Source organism: Pan troglodytes, chromosome 4, assembly GCF_028858775.2.
Source record: "Pan troglodytes isolate AG18354 chromosome 4, NHGRI_mPanTro3-v2.0_pri, whole genome shotgun sequence".
Classification (NCBI taxonomy): Eukaryota; Metazoa; Chordata; class Mammalia; order Primates; family Hominidae; genus Pan; species Pan troglodytes.
Window position 1 is genome coordinate 106608868 of NC_072402.2, and position 17475 is coordinate 106626342.

The 17475-nt window shown below is 35.3% G+C and overlaps 2 protein-coding genes across 48 annotated transcripts in view; one reads left to right on the forward strand and one right to left on the reverse strand.

The window, feature by feature from the left end:
• The window catches only part of FER (FER tyrosine kinase), a 439457-nt gene that overhangs the window by 139718 nt on the left and 282264 nt on the right, over positions 1-17475 (forward strand). For 30 of the 47 annotated variants that reach the window (XR_010156938.1, XR_010156936.1, XR_010156937.1 and 27 more), the window contains one exon: positions 10579-10768. Coding sequence is in view for 19 of the 47 variants with exons in the window: in XM_063810513.1 (XP_063666583.1) it covers positions 10579-10768 (190 nt within the window). In the remaining 28 variants the exon portion in view is untranslated. Of the gene's footprint in view, positions 1-10578; positions 10769-10882; positions 11053-17475 lie in introns of all 47 variants that reach the window. The other 17 variants (XR_010156953.1, XR_010156948.1, XR_010156958.1 and 14 more) reach the window with 1 other exon arrangement.
• On the reverse strand, positions 7257-7549 carry LOC107974797 (U6 snRNA-associated Sm-like protein LSm2). Its single transcript, XM_054685132.2, has one exon. It carries the CDS (start codon positions 7542-7544, stop codon positions 7257-7259), a length of 288 nt encoding a protein of 95 aa, XP_054541107.1. The 5' UTR covers positions 7545-7549.

Sequence of the window (17475 nt, forward strand, 5' to 3'; positions counted from 1 at the left end):
ATAATAAACTTACATTATCTTTACTTCTCAACACTTTGTTAGTTTCATGTACTGTGTTACTTGTAAGACTACATTTCTTCCTAAATGTCAGAAATAGTCTATGTTTGATATTTGCATTCTTAAATTATTTTTAAATTAATGGAATTATATTGAATGTTTACTTAATAGAAATAACAGTATTTGTCATATCAAAATATGAGACTAAAACCACATTTTTATAATTTGAATTTAATATATCCATGTCTCTAAAACATCTAATGACAGTGAAAAAATAAATTATATGATAAATCATTTGATGGCTTTGATTCCTAGAATTGAATAATATGAAGAGAAAAATAAACTTCAAGAATGGCTTTTATGTGATTTTAAATGGACACATTAGCAAAAACAGAGTTCAAGCTTATATAAGTAATGCAGGTCTTAGTTGAAATGTAGCTATCACAGAATTTTATTTAAAAAATACAGAATGAAAGAAATCAACCATTTGAAATTTTTATAAAAAAATTTTAATGTGTTAAATACACTAAATATGCTAAATTAAATACATTTAATGTACTTCATGCATTTAGTGTATTTAATACGCTAAAATTTTGTATTGTATAACATACACTAAATATACTTTAATCCAACACAGAATATCAGTCTAGTATATATACCTTCACTCATTACTTCTAAAGTCTGTTTATTCAAATGGAAATAATACCAATCTTTTCCTGATTTGTGGTCCTTGACTTTTGTATTAGAAAAAAGTTATGGGAAAAAATACCAAGCATATGTCATTTATGACTTGGTGGCATAAAGAGCTAGTGATGTTACTGTTGGTTTGAATGCTTGGTTTGATTTATAAAAAGTAAATGATTATTTAATTTTGTATTGTCTTAACCTGTTTTATATCATTATCACTTAGTATTTAAAAATACCTCATGTATTATAAAATCATAGAGCCATGCAGAATCTTAAGAGATCATTTGATTTAGCCTCACTGCCTTTCAAATAATGTGACATCTGAGGTCCAGAAATTTTGAGAGACTTGCAAAATGTCACATCTAGCTTCTGGTAAAGCTAAGACTTAATAATCTAGAGTAGTGTTCTAGTTTTAAATTCAGGAACCTTACATTTTCTCCTTTGGCTCAGATTTTTAGAATTATGTGATTTAAAAAAAATGTGCTATGTAAATAGGGAATTCATTCAACAATGTTGATTGTGCATCTACCAGATCCTGTGATTGCAGTGAGAGGTAAGACACATATGGTCACGTGGCTCAAGAAACTTACACTTTTGTGGAGGAAACCAACACAAAATTAAAATAATTACCAGTTATTATCATTGCTGTGAAATAAGGGTTCAGATAGAAGAATAACAGAGGAACAGCTACTTAAGAAGGACGGTCAGAGGTCTCCTAGGAGATAGGCAGAAGATAACCTGCATGTGAAGAATATATGGAAAGAATGTTCAGAGATAGGAAATAGCACATGCAAGGGTTCTGGAAGCTTCCACGTTTTAAATTTATTTATGGCCTCCTATGCATCATGTACTAAATAATCATACATTTACTATAATTTCTACTTCCTGAAGTATGTATTGCTTGTTTGCTCAATGGTATTATAAACATAATTGTATAGTATTTTACATAGTGAGACCAGCAATACATTTTTTTCAATAATTATTGAACAAAAGGAACATGTTCATATATGAGAGATTATGTCATAGATAAAGGCTGAAATGGGATTAATTGGAAGAAATGAATTTTTCTAATTGATTTCATGATCAGACATGTTGATTTTAAAATGTTAGGACTAGAGGCATACACCCCCTGCAGGTCTCATTATCGTTAAAAACCACTAAAAATCAAAACCAGGAAATTTACATTTTAATCTTATTCTTGGTATTAAGATAGTGTCTCTGAGTGTCTAATTGATTGCCAGCATGGTACAATACAATAGAAACTTTCAAGTCCTGAAGGGGAATAAAAAAGACCTTCCTCCAAAACAGATTATTTAGGTAGGAGCCCAAGACATATGAGAAGATAAAAACCTGAACTCAGTTAGTGTAACCACTAAGGAGAACAGTTTGGAGGTACCTGAAAAAACTAAAAATAGAGCTACCATGCCATCCAGCAATCTCACTGCTAGGTATATACTCAAAAGAAGGGAAGTCAGTGTCTCCAAGAGATATTTACACTCCCATGTTTATTGCAGCACTATTCACAATAGTCAAGAGTCCGAAGCAACCTAAGTGTCCATCAACAGACAAAGGAAATGTGGTACCTATACACAATGGACTACTATTCAGCCATTAAAAAAAGAATGAGATCCTGTCATTTTCAACATGGATGGCAGTGGAGGTCATTATGTTAAGTGAAATAAGCCAGGCACAGAAAGACAAACTTTGCATGTTCTTGCTTATTTGTAGGAGCTAAAAATTAAAACATTTGAACTCCTGGAGATACAGAGTAGAAGGATGGTTATCAGAGGCTGGGAAGGGTAGTGGGAAGTGCTGGGCAAATGAATGAGACCTGATATTTGATAGCACAACAGGGTAACTGTAGTCAATAATAATTTAATTGTACATTTTAAAATAACTAAAGGAGTATAATAGGATAGTTTGTAACACAAAGGATAAATGCTTGAGGTGATGGATACCCCCTTTACCGTGATGTGAATATAACACATCGCATGCTTTTATCAAAATATCTCATGTATTCATAAATATATACACCTATTATGTACCCACAAAAATAAAAAATGAAAAAATTCCTCACCTCACCAGAGGAAGCATGATGTAGCAGCGGTGATACATATTTTTAAATTAATTTTTTTATTTTGAGATCATTGTGGATTGACATTTAGTTGTTAGAAATAATACAGAGAGATCCCGTGTACCCTATACTCAGTTTCCCTCAATGGTAGCATCTTGTAAAACCATAAAATAGTATCACAACCCAGATACTGACATTATACAGTTAAGATACAGAGCATTTCCATCACTACAAGGATCTCTCACGTTGTACTTTTAGCCACACTTCCTTCAGTCCATCTAACTCCTTAGTAACCCCTAGAAACCATTAGTCTGTTTTTTCAAGAATGTGATATAAATGGAGTCATGTTGTATGTAACCTTTTGGCATTGGCTTTTTATTCAGCATAATTCTTCAGAGATTCATCCAGCTACTTTCATTCCTTTTTACTGTTGAGTAGTGCAGTGTTCCATGGTATGTGTATCAGTTTCTTAGGGCTGCTGTAATAAAATACTGCACAGTGGGTAGCTTAAAGCAACATAATTTTATTTATTAAATTTATTCTCAGTTCTGGAGGGTGAAAGTATGTAATGAGGTGTTGGCAGTGTTGGTTCCTTCTGAGAACTCCAAAGGAGAATCTGTTTCATGCCTGTCTCCTAGCTTCTGGTGATGGCTGACAATCCTTGACATTTCTTGGTTTGTAGAAGCTTTACTCTAGTCTCTGCCTCTGTCTCCATATGACCCTCTGCCTGTGTGTCTCTTCTCTGTATCCAAATTTTCCTCTTCTTATAAGGGCAACAGTCTTTTCCATTAATGGCCTATCCTACTCCTGTATAATCTCATCTTAACTACATCTGAAACAACCCTGTTTCCAAATAAGTTCACATTCTGAGATTTCAGGCATTAGGACTTGAGCATATCTTCCTGGGGGATACAATTCAACCCCTAACAGTATGGATATACCACAATTTGTCTAATCATTCACCCTTTGAGGGATGTTTGGTTTGTTTCTAGTTTGGAGCTAGTACAAATAAAGGTCTCCAAACATTTATGTATAGGTTTTTATGTGAACATAAGTTACAATTTTTCTGGAGTAACTGCCTAGGATCACAGTTGCTAATTGTATGGTAATTGCATGTTTAGTTTAGTTTTGTACTATTACACATTTCCATCAGCAATGTGTGAGTGATCCAGTTTTTTCTCATCCTTGCCAGCATTTGGTGTCACTTTTTCACTATGCTATATTTGAGCCATTCTAAAAGATGTGTAGTGATATCTCATTGTTGTTTTAATATGCATTTCCCTAATGAATGATGTTCTGGAACATCTTTTCAATGTGCTGGTTTGTCATTTGTATATCCTGTTTTTGTGAAATACCTGTTCAACTCTTTTGCTCATTTTCTAATTGGATGTTTGGTTGTTTTGTTTTGTTTTGTTTTTTAACTCTTGCATTCTTTATATATTCTAGAGCTTTATATATTCTAATTCTTTATATATTCTCTTTCTTTGACATATATGTCATTTGTAAATAGTTTTCTCCCAGTCTGTACCTTGTCTTTTCATCTTCTCAAGAGACAGGGTCTTTCATAGAACAAAATTTTTTAATTTTAAAGAAGTCCATTTTAGGCTGGTCCGAACAGTGGATAACTCAATTGATTGTTCACAGTCAGTTATAGATTGAACTCCTCATTTTACTCCTTCTCCCATTCTCACTACTGCACTTGACTAGTCTTAAAAAAAAAAAGTCCATTTTATTTCTTTTAAGGTTTGTGGTTGGTGCTTTGGTGTTAAGTCTAAGAAGTCTTTGCCTAGTCCTAGATCTCAAAGGTTTTTTTCTGTTTTGTTTTTCTTTTTTTTATTATACTTTACGTTTTAGGGTACATGTGCACAACGTGCAGGTTAGTTACATATGTATACATGTGCCATGCTGGTGTGCTGCACCCAGTAACTCGTCATTTAACATTAGGTATATCTCCAAATGCTATCCCTCCCCTCTTTCCCCACGCAACAACAGGCCCCGGTGTGTGATGTTCCCCTTCCTGTGTCCATGTGTTCTCATTGTTCAATTCCCACCTATGAGTGAGAACATGCGGTGTTTGGTTTTTTTGTCTTTGTGATAGTTTGCTGAGAATGATGGTTTCCAGCTTCATCCATGTCCCTACAAAGGACATGAACTCATCCTTTTTTATGGCTGCATAGTATTCCATGGTGTGTATGTGCCACATTTTCTTAATCCAGTCTATCATTGTTGGACATTTGGGTTGGTTCCAAGTCTTTGCTATTGTGAATAGTGCCGCAATAAACATACGTGTGCATGTGTCTTTATAGCAGCATGATTTATAATCCTTTGGGTATATGCCCAGTAATGAGATGACTGGGTCAAATGATACTTCTAGTTCTAGATCCCTGAGGAATCGCCACACTGACTTCCACAATGGTTGAACTAGTTTACAGTCCCACCAACAGTGTAAAAGTGTTCCTATTTCTCCACATCCTCTCCAGCACCTGTTGTTTCCTGACTTTTTAATGATTGCCATTCTAACTGGTATGAGATGGTATCTCATTGTGGTTTTGATTTGCATTTCTCTGATGGCCAGTGATGGTGAGCATTTTTTTCATGTGTCTTTTGGCTGCATAAATGTCTTCTTTTGAGAAGTGTCTGTTCATATCCTTTGCCCCCTTTTTGATGGGTTTGTTTGTTTTTTTCTTGTAAATTTGTTTGAGTTCATTGTAGATTCTGGATATTAGCCCTTTGTCAGATGAGTAGATTGCAAAAATTTTCTCCCATTCTGTAGGTTGCCTGTTCACTCTGATGGTAGTTTCTTTTGCTGTGCAGAAGCTCTTTAGTTTCATTAGATCCCATTTGTCAATTTTGGCTTTTGTTGCCATTTCTTTTGGTGTTCTAGACATGAAATCCTTGCCCATGCCTATGTCCTGAATGGTATTGCCTAGGTTTTCTTCTAGGGTTTTTATGGTGTTAGGTCTAACATTTAAGTCTTTAATCCATCTTGAATTAATTTTTGTATAAGGAAGGGATCCAGTTTCAGCTTTCTACATATGGCTAGGCAGTTTTCCCAGCACCATTTATTAAATAGGGAATCCTTTCCCCAGTGCTTGTTTTTGTCAGGTTTGTCAAAGATCAGATAGTTGTAGATATGTGGCATTATTTCTGAGGGCTCTGTTCTGTTCCATTGGTCTATATCTCTGTTTTGGTACCAGTACCATGCTGTTTTGGTTACTGTAGCCTTGTAGTATAGTTTGAAGTCAGGTAGCGTGATGCCTCCAGCTTTGTTCTTTTGGCTTAGGATTGACTTGGCGATGTGGGCTCTTTTTTGGTTCCATATGAACTTTAAAGTAGTTTTTCCCAATTCTATGAAGAAAGTCATTGGTAGCTTAATGGGGATGGCATTGAATCTATAAATTACCTTGCGCAGTATGGCCATTTTCACAATATTGGTTCTTCCTACCCTTGTTTTTTTTTCTAAAAGTTTAATAGTTTGAGATTTTACGTTTACATCTATGTTAACTCTTTTCTGCTGAGTCAGTACATTCTATTAGTCCTAGATCTCAAAGGTTTTCATCTTTATTTTTTTTCTAAAAGTTTAATAGTTTGAGATTTTATGTTTAAATCTATGTTAACTCATTTCTGCAGAGTCAGTACCTTCTATCTTCCTAGAAGTAGGAGGTCTTGTGATGTAGTTTTATAATCTGGCCAAAATGTCTCACAGAAGCAGGCATAGTAATGAGGATACCACATGGAAACAACAACAATAAGAACAAAAACATCCCACAGACAGCATGTTCAGCATTGTAGGTGACAGTGTCCCCATAAGTCTCCCCCCATATTTGTGTGAGCGGCTGAATGACTAACAGCAACAAGACTAAAGGCAACTGTGTGGGGCAAGCAAAAGGAAAGGAAAAAAAGGCCTTATGGTCATAAGAGCTTGATCTTGGATGGTTCTAAGAGCATAAAAATCAATGAATAGTCGTCTTTTAAAGAAAGTGTTCCTACTTACAGTGGAGGACTCCATGAACAGATATTTAAATAATAAATAAAACTGGTGGGGGGCTGTATTAGTCTGTTTTCACACTGCTAATAAAGACATACCCAAGACTGGGTAAATTATAAAGGAAAGAGGTTTTTTTTGTTTTTTTTTTTTTTTCCCTGCATCATAAATTTTATTCCTGATGTGGGACAGATTCCTTCCATCTCCAAATGAATCACATGCTGCCCTGGAAAGACCTAGGAAACTCTTCCACCATCTCCAGGGAAGTAGCAAGAAAGGCAGGTGCTGGGGACTGGAAGGCTTTGAAGTTTTCCAGCCTACTTTTTCTCACCTTCTCAACAGAGGATAGCTGTTCTTTATTATTCCTCTCATCCACTCATCCCTTAAAAAACCCCACAAAACGATCATTAGTAAACAAACAAACAAAACCTCTTCAAGTATGGGGCATTAGGGGTTCAGGTTGAGACTTGGGGGTCACCAATGAAAGAGGAAGGGGAAGAGGAGGAGGAGCCATCACTGTTTCTGCTGCAAGGGTTCCTTCCTTGCTGCACCCTGTAGCAACTGTTTGTGGACCTCGTCTGCTGGCAACTGCATGTATCGGACCACTGAGCCCTGAATGAAGCAGTTCTTCACTGATAACATGTGAGGATATTTCTCAGGGTCTATGACACTGATATTAGTTAGTTTGATGTTGAGATACCGATCCACAGAATGGAGGGTTCCACAGATGCTCAGGTCATTCTTGAGTTCCACGACCACATGCTTGCCCACAAGGGACTTGAAAAAATAATAGAAGAGCATGGTGCTGGTGCTGCAGGCTGGACCAGAAAGAGTACAGGGGAAAGGAAAGAGGTTTAATTGACTCACAGTTCCACATGCCTGGGGAGGCCTCACAATCATGGTGGAAGGTGCAGGGGAAGCAAGACACGTCTTACATGGCAGCAGGCGAGAGAGAGAGCATGTGAAGGGGATCCCCCTTATGAAACCACCAGATCTCATGAGACTCACGTACTGCCACAAGAACAGCACAGAAAAGACCCCCCATCATGTTTCAATTACCTCCCAACACGTCCCTCTCATGACACATGGGAATTATGGGGGCTACAATTTGAGATTTGGGTGAGGACACAGCCCAATCATATCGGGCTATTCAGGTTCCCAGTGAGGATTAGAGAAAATGGATTGTTGTAGTTAGAGAATGAGTTATTAGTGATTTTTAAAAATTATACAAATGTTTTAGAATCATTTTGGAAGATCCCATTTATTATACAGGGTAAAATAAAGGTGAAATAACAGTAAAGCATAGAGATTGGAAACATCATGAGAAGTCACTTGTTAAAATTAAGCTGTTTCTCTAAACCTGAGAATATATATGACTTGAAATCTTTTTTTCAAAATTTTAACTTTTTATAATGGTTTAATCTTTTCCTTTTAAATGAACATAAAATGGATATGTTGTCTATCAGGGTTTGTATTACTTTCATCTTGCTGCTGTAGCAAATTGCTACAAATACAGTAGCTTAAAACAACACAGATTTATTCTTTTATAGTTCTGGGGGTCACCAGTCAGAAATCAGTTTTACTGGCCTAAAACTATGGTATTCGTAGGGCTGGTTTCTTCTAGACACTCTAGGGGAGAATTTGCTTCCTTTGCCTTTTCCAGTTTTTAGAGGCTGTCCTCATTACATCACTCTCGGTCCCAAGTTACACTGCCTTTTCTTCCACCGTTTCCATTGTCACATCACCTTTTCTGACATTGTTCATCTTGCCTCCTTCTTGTAAGTATTCTTATGATTACACTAGGCCCACCTGAATAATACAGGATAATCCGACATCTCAACATCCTCAACTTAATCATATCTGAAAAGTTTCTTTGCCACGTAAGCTGACAAACATTACAGGTTCTGGGCATAAGGATGTGGTTATCTTTTGGGGGACATTATTCAGCTGACCATAGGTTTAAGAGAGTAAAATGTATATTATTTACTTCCATAAATAAATGTTTTTGAATTATATTCAGATGTTCAGTTAATATTTACTTGCCTTGTGCCTTGTCATTTCTGATTTCACTTTGCAAAGTTTATTTTTCTTTTAAATTTTTTTTAATTTTTCCTGGTAGTCTTTATGAAATTCGTTTGTGTAAAATTACTGTAACAATATTACTTTAGAGTATTATTATTTTGAAGTATACGTCCCTGTTGATTTTGCCCACATTTTTGAAATCATTCACCTTTTTGTGACTGATATTCCGGATGTACATGAAAATATGTTTTTCCACTTTACCTTGTATGTTTTAAATTATTTCTTATATTGTTGTCATTGTTGGAGTCTTTTTTTTTTTTCTTGGTAGCTAGGAGATACAAAGAGGAAACCCTCTGGAAGCTTTAAGTACATGGTGGGTGCAGTCTTTTCCAGGACCTGGTCCTTAGAAATTTATGTTCACAAAAGTGATTCTTTTAAAAAATCAACTTTCTTTCAAGAGATTACTGAGAAATCAGAAATGTCAATTTATTATTAAAAAGAAGATACTAACTAATAAATAAACCAGCATGAACTTATCAAGAAATCTGTGTGGATTTAGAACACAGATCACAGACTGTTGAATGATAATGATGTAAATGCTGATTACCATTTATTGAATTCCACTGGAGAGGTCTGTCTTCTGGATATTACTAGGTCTCTTACAAATGTTCTTACTCATTAGTTTTACTTTTCTTAGACTTTTTTCTCTACTGTTTGTTAGGACACTCACCTGAAACTTGTTACAATAAGGAGATTACAGCTTTCTTTATAGCAGTCACTGAGGTTGCACTGTGCTCAATTAAGTTTGAATTTAGTTTTCAAAATATCGATCAGCATCATATGTATAAATAAATCTCTCTTAGTGTGGGTTACTTTTGCCTGTGAATATTTATTCAGTTTATGTTGAGACTTATACTTTAAATTTAAGAAGATAGTATTTTCTGACGTTATTTTCCAATTTTGACATTTTCTCTAATTTATAATCTATTGTCTCTTACATATTAATAACTTACTTTCAGCAGTGCATGGCACAGTCCTTTTTGGAAATTATTGTAATATATAGTGCGGGCTATTTCCAGAAGTATCTACCACCAGTACCTGTTTACACGTGGCTTCAATGTGGGTGAATTAGTTTGAAATTCCCATTGAAGGCAGCCTCCAACGGTTAAAAAGTCACAGTAAGACAACCTGTGGCCCTGTACTCTAAAGGAGGGATGGGAAAGTCTACTGTATTTATATTGGAGACGTTGGAAAGATTTGGAGACCTTTGTTTTACTCATTCCTCCAGTTACATCTTAGCCCTTAGTCCTTGTCATAGTAGTTTCACTTGCCGCCAGACACACATCCCTCACAACATATACACAAGCTTCGTGTCCAGACTGTCACCTTGATTTTATTTATTTTACCCTAGGCACAGATCTGACCCTAGCTATATTGCCTTTGATACTTAAAGTAAATTTAAGATTCTGCTTCTGTTATTTTAATTCATTCTAGGCCCTATACCTCTGGACCTAAGTGTCTACTCTGTGAGGTATATAGTTTAGCTAAAATAAAATGAATGCCATAGATCAAAATATATTTGAAAGCATCTTGAATTTGGATTTGACTCCAAACACTTCATTATATTTTGTTAATGCTAGCATGTAATAAATACTGTGATAACTTAAAATCTGCTTAGTTTCATATTTTTTATGATTCTAAAGGGCTCTTATAAAAATGAAATCAAAGAAAAGCATAATTTACATATATGAGGTTTCCTTAATGTCTTCTTGATGAAGTTGAAATCATTTATATTTAATTTATTCTCTTTTAGTATTGTGCTTCTGCTAAGCCAAAAACAGGCACTTGAAGAGCTGAAACAGTCAGTCCAGCAGCTGAGATGCACTGAAGCAAAGTTTTCAGCACAGAAGGAATTACTAGAGCAAAAAGTGCAAGAAAATGACGGGAAAGAGCCACCTCCAGTAGTAAATTATGAAGAAGATGCACGATCAGTTACATCTATGGTAAGCTAAAGAATAATCCAATGAGAAACTTGGAAGAGTAGTGTCTAGGTAATAAGTGAATACAAAAATTATTCCAATTTGCTATAACAAATTATTACTCTTGTTAATATGCAGGTCCTATTAAACTTGTTTGTAAATGCAAAATAGACTTGTCAGTCACCTCAGGTCACCTGGAGAGCACTTTCAGGAACCACCTGTAGAGTCAGAGGAAAAAGTTCTTCTCTTGCCTTCAAAACTGAAAGGAAAGACTGCAGTTGTTTTTATTCCTGGGAGACAGCAGGAAGGTAGGGTCTTATTCTTAAGAGAGAAGTAAGCAATAAGAAGAAAGCTATTTATTAATTTTTTTCTTCTTAAGTAAAGTAGAATCTTATTTATCTGAGATTGCTGGTGTATTTATTGCTTTTAAAATACAAAATATTGATTTAGTTTAAGAAGTTTTTTTCTGCTTATAAATGTGATCCTTAAACTACAATAAATACATTCAAATTCACCAACTTGAAATTCAACTTTATTTCATAGTTTTATTAACTGTTTAAGAATACCTAGTATAAAGTCTTTCTTCTCTTCTTCTCTCCTTTCGTTTCCTCTCCTCTCCTTTCTTCTCTTCTTTGCTCCCCTCTCTCTTCTTCCTTTCTCTCCTCTCCTTTCCTTTCCTTCCTCTTTCCACTGTCCTTTCTCCTTCTTCCTTCCTTTCCCTCCGTTCCCCTCCCCTTCCTCCCTTCCCTTCCCTTCCTTCCCCTCCCCTCCCCTTTCCTTCCTGCCTTCCTTCCTTCCTTCCTTTCTTTTTCTTTTTCTTTCCTTTCTCTTTCTCTCTTCCTCTTTCTTTTCTCTCTCTTCCTCTTTCTTTCTTTATCTTTCCTTTTTCTATTATCTACCTATTGATCTATCTATCTATGTATGTTGGTGGTTCTCACCCCCCGCCACACACATACCTGGGACATTTGGTAGTATCTCCAGACACTGTGATTGTCATAACCAGATCTAGTGGGTAGAGACTGGTGATGCTGGTAAACCTCTTAGAATGCACAGAACAGCCCCTCCCTTCACACTCCCAGCACAAAATTATCCAGGCTAAAATGTCAAAAGTGCCAAGGTTAAAAAAGTCTGAGCTACATCCTTGGCATTTCCTGTGGGTAACTTACAGAACTATTATAGTTATGCTATAGCTGATATTTTAGTAATTTTTACTTTATGTGGTTCTAAATAGTATGATTTGATTAAGTGGATTCATATGTCTCCATAGGAAAAAAAAAAAAAAAAAAGACTGTATCTGAGAATACGGTAAATGTAGAAATGAATGTGAAGTATTTAAACAATTGTGGTTATTACTATTAAATATTAAAATTAAACTATTGTGGTTGTTAGTAATATTGAGCCATATTAATCTACACATCACTTTGTGAATTGTGAATTATGAATCCTTGCACTCTTTCACTGTCCTAGCTGTAAGGATCTCAGCACATGTACCAAGGACCCTATTAAATTCCCTTTCTTGCTTCATGATTCTTGATAAGTATCTGGCATATGTGTTCTTTCAAAGGAACTTTTGAAATGTTTTCCTTTTGTTTGGCTTTGGAATATCTTATCTAGTAAATCTTTTGTTCACTGAGTGTGGTTTATAATATTTCCCTGTTACCATGAGGTTGTGGAATTGGTTATTTAAAGGCTTGGCTGGGCGCGGTGGCTCACACCTGTAATCCCAGCACCTTGGGAGGCCGAGGTGGGTGGATCACAAGGTCAGGAGATCGAGACCATCCTGGCCAACATGGTGAAACCCTGTCTCTACTAAAATACCAAAAAAAAATTAGCTGGGTGTGATGGTGTGTGCCTGTAATCCCAGCTACTCAGGAGGCTGAGGTGGGAGAATCATTTGAACCTGGGAGGTGGCGGTTGCAGTGAGCCAATATCGTGCCACTGCACTCCAGCCTGGTGACAGGGCAAGACTCCATCTCAAAAAAAAAAAAAAAAATTCTGATCATCTGGAGTTTAATATTTCATAATCATTGAAGAAAAGTTTTGTTTAACTAATGAATAAATAATGTTTCTGAGGTAGTGTATAGTGTAGTTTAAGAGAATGAATTGCCTTCCGGCACCTTCAAGTTCTGCTCTCGTGTCCATTAATTCAATGGTGATAATACTTAATATATTTTTACAAGATGGTGCTGCATATTTCATTTTATCAAATTTATTTTAAATTGTTGAAATACTAATTATAAATTAGATCTTACCTATTTGTTGAAGCAATGCTTTTAGTCATTAAGGATTTTTTTGTAAAAGAATACTATAATATATGTAGTTTAAAGCAGTAAATTAATATTTTACAAATAAGACAGGGTATTCTTACAAATTAATGCCAGTTAATGAGATTTTACAGCATTTTTTCAGAACAATTAGAAATCTTTACAATGCCCAATTCCTAAAACTTAAGAATACGTCTACATGTATCAGTGAAATCTTTGTGTAATTCATTTTTCAATTAATAATTAGAATATTACTTTTCAGTTTACTTGGAAACGAAAACAATCAAAGCTTTAAATGATTTTGTCCCCAAATGACTGTTTAAGCATTGCTTTATGAATAGTGTTACAAGAAAAGCCTGGAATTTACATAAGTGGTTCTATTGGTATTTTCTCTTTATAAATTCCATTGTTATAAATGGTATACAATTTCAATAAGAGACTTATTTGAATATTGGAAGAATTGGAAGAACTCAAAATTAAACTATTGTATCATGGAAAATTGTGAAAATTTGTGTAAATATTATTTGAGAGCAGGAGAGACAATGAATTATGCTCCATGATCTTACTTAATGGCAGTGTTACTGAAAATACCGACTCTTCGGTGGTGAATGCTTCTGTGGAAGAGTGCTTTAAGGAACCGTACAATTGAAATGTGCCATGCATTGGGTATTCTTATAAAGGTTCCAAATGATCAAATGTATAATCAGGGTTGGGGTTGTATAGTCAAGTTCTTAGTGTTTGATGTTTATTTTGTCTTAGTCTTGATGTTTATTTTAGCTCTATGAGTCAATGAGAGTTAAAGCTCATTGTTACAGTTTAAACGTTTGCTCTCTCCAAAACTCATGTAGAAATTTAATTGCCATTGTAAGAGTGTTAAGAGGTGGGACCTTTGAGAGGTGATTAGGTCAGGAGGGCTTCATCCTTATGGATGTAATTAATGTCTTTATAAAAGAGGGAGTTTGGCTCCCCTTTACCTCTTTGCCCGCCTCCCCACCCCCGCCATGTGAAACCAAAGGATTCTTTTCCTTTGGAGGATGCAGTCTTCAGTGGTCCATCTTGGAATTGGAGATTGGGCTCTTTTCAGATGCCAGGTCTGCTAGCACCTTGATCTTGGACTTCGCGGAACTGTGAAAAATGAATTTCTTTCTTTTTTTTTTTCCTTCACAACTATGCTAATGAGGAAAGCTGTGGTTATGCTAGATAAGTATGATGAATTAAGTAAGAGAGGGGAAGAGGAGTGAAGATGCATATAAGAAAGTGATTATAATGATTAAAGAATTAAAGCTGTGTAATAAAGACAGAGGCCATCAAGAGAGGAATGGAGTATAAGGAAAAGTGCTTTGAGGAGATAGGTTGTTAAATCAGGTGATTATGGCATAATAGGTTAGATAATAGAATCTTAAAATTTTGGAATTTCCTCTAGCCAGTGACAGTAAGCAGAATCAGAAATAAAAGTGAAGCATCTTCAATGGCACACCTGTAAGGGAATATAATAAATAATAATCACTTTGTGTCTACCCCAGAAATAAAACCCTGCCATTTTATAAACCTTAATATTATTTAAAAAATAATTTTGGTAGACTGGATGTAGTGGCTCACACCTGTAATGGCAGCATTTTGGGAGGCTGAGGTGGGTTTACTGCTTGAGTTCAGGAGTTTGAGACCAGCCTGGGCAACATGGCAAAACCTTGTCTCTACAAATATATAAAAACTAGTCGGGTGTGGTGGCACATGCCTGTAACGCTAACTACTCAGGAGATTGAGGTAGGAGGATTGTTTAAGCTGTGTAGTTTGAGACTGCAGTGTTCCACGATTGTGCCACTGCACTCCAGCCTGGGTGACAGAGTGAGAGCCAGTCTCAAAATAAAATAAAAATAATTTTGGTCTATTAGTAGAGTAACCTTTAAAAACCATAAATCACAGTTTTACCTTATTTGCAAAGGTTCACTCTACTTCTCTGAACTTAACAGAGTGTTTCTAAGGCTTAGGATAACATTGGAAAGATTAGTCTTTTCTGTTATACCATCAAGCTTATAGACTACCGGAGGGGAATAAATTCATTTGAACTTTGGCAGTACTTTATTAAAGAGGAAAAAAACGGGCTATAAGAATACACATCTTTAGAGCATTTAGAGGTAATATCTTTGAGACCATTATAATTACAAAAGGAGAAGTACAATGATAATTTATGGAAGGTTTTCCTAGCAATGTTAGTCATATTTATTTTGCTAGGCTGGCAGTAGTACTAGTCTGAGTTTTGTTGTATTGATTTGATTCATTAGATTAGATCTTTATTTTCTCTGTGTATTTCCCATTAGTGTGTGGGTTGTTAAGAAGTGTACCATGGAGAAGTGAGTTGCAGAATTTGAGTCATGTTGGGTGAAGCCAAAAGAAACAGTAATATTGACTGCAGGAACTTTCTAAGCCTTTAATATTAAATGTCCAAGGGGGAAATAGTATATGGGATGCAGTGTTTCTGAAAATATTGTCCCAATTCCCTTTCAGTGAGCCTCCTGGGAGGACCATAGTATAATGGAGCATACTTTGGGAAATGCTTAGTTAGAAGATAAATTCTTTCTTATTGAATTGGGATAATGACAGATTAAATGTCTAATAATTCTGAAGAATTTTGAATTGCTTATGTGTTCTTGAATTTAAGGATTATTTTATATAATAGTTCAATTCTAGCTCTTTGGGGTAGAAGAATCTGCCTTCTGGAGCAAATTAGGAGGGTGAACTCTGTTGACTCACAGTGATGAGAATATCAAAATTTTCTAATCTCCAAGTAAACATCAGCTGCTTTCTCATTATATTTATTTATTTATTAAGAGACATGTTCTTCATTCTTTTTTTAGTTATCTAGTTGTAAGAACATAATAAATATTCAATTAGTATATGCTGAATTAAATAATTGGACTTTGTTTTTACTTCAGAATAATCTGGTTATTTAACTTTATGACAATATATGCTTTGGACGAAACATATAATAATTTTTGTTGAAAGAATCTCCCTTATATGTCAGATATGTCTAGAATTTATGGCACCATAAAATGAATTTCTACTTTATAAATGTAATTAGCTAGTCTGTATGATAATTGCCTTTGTTTCTGAAATTGCACATTTTGTTTAAGCCCTTTTGCTAGACCAACACACAACATAGATTTTTCTTCTCTGCACGTTACTTAGTTTTGTTTAATCGAGCAGCAGTATCAGTAAAATCCTATTTTGTTACATTTGCAACCAACAACACATTTAATTTGTTGGCTAAAAATTGTCAGGCCAGGCGTGGTGGTTTGCGCCTGTAATCCTAGCACTTTGGGAGGCTGAAGCCCGTGGATCACTTGAGGTCAGGAGTTCGAGACCAGCCTGACCAACATGGCGAAACCCTGTCTCTACTAAAAATACAAAGATTAGCCAGACATGGTTAAGATCCCTTAACCTTTCTGAGTTTTCTTTTCCGTAGAGGGAGGAAATGAATATATACCTCTTTTGCCTTACAGGATTTCTGTGACAATGAAATGAGATAATGTGTATAAACATATTTTGTATATTATAAAATCCTGTAGAAAAATATCAGCTTCTATTTCAGTTTTTCTAAAAATGTACCTTAGTTTACAGGTAAATTAATTGATATTCAATGAGTTCTTAAGTATGAATTGTAGATTTTCTGTAGGATTATTTTACATATCTCTTATTCGTAAAGGAAAAACCTTAATTTCTTTGGATAGGTAGTACATGCACATTTACATGGGTCTAAGTGTCCTTTCTTGGTGTCCCAGTTCTCTTCCTTAGAGGTAATCTTCCAGAAGTGTTGTATGCAAGTAAAAACACAAGTGTAAATGATATGCCTCCTGTTCTTTTTACACAAGTGTTACAGCATACAACAGTAGTGTTCTGTATCTTGCTTTTTTACTTAATGCATCTTAGGTATCATTTTATAATAGTGAATGTACAGTTACTTCAGTTTTTTTCATTTATCCATTCAAAAAGCAAATATTTATTGAATGTCAGGTGTCAGATATCATTTTAGGTTTTGGGGATACAGTAGTGAACAAAATAGAATTTGTTTTCACTGTTATGGGCCTTTTACTCTAATTGGAGGGGACAGTGAATAAACAAACAAATAAATACATAGTATGTCACATGGTGGTAAATTCTTTTGAAAAACAGCAAGATTGGGGGCAATAAGGCAATGAGTGCTGGGAGTTATTTTTATACATGGTGTGGTTAAGGAAGGATTCCTTGATAAAGTGGCATTTGTGCAGAATCTGGAAGAACTGAGAGAGCAAATGAGACTGCTTGGGGTGAGAATATTTCAGGCAGTGGGAAGAGCAGATGAAAGGAGGAACCAAAAGGAAGCGAGTGTAGCTGAAGAGAGATAAAGTAATAGGAGATAGGGTCTGAGAAGTAATGGGCAGTTAGATCATAAAGTCATACAGACCCATGTAGGACTTCAGTGCTAATTCA

Bases quoted from the DNA above. Each gene is read 5' to 3' on its own strand.
- LOC107974797 (XM_054685132.2), bottom strand. From the start codon at position 7,544: ATGCTCTTCTATTATTTTTTCAAGTCCCTTGTGGGCAAGCATGTGGTC.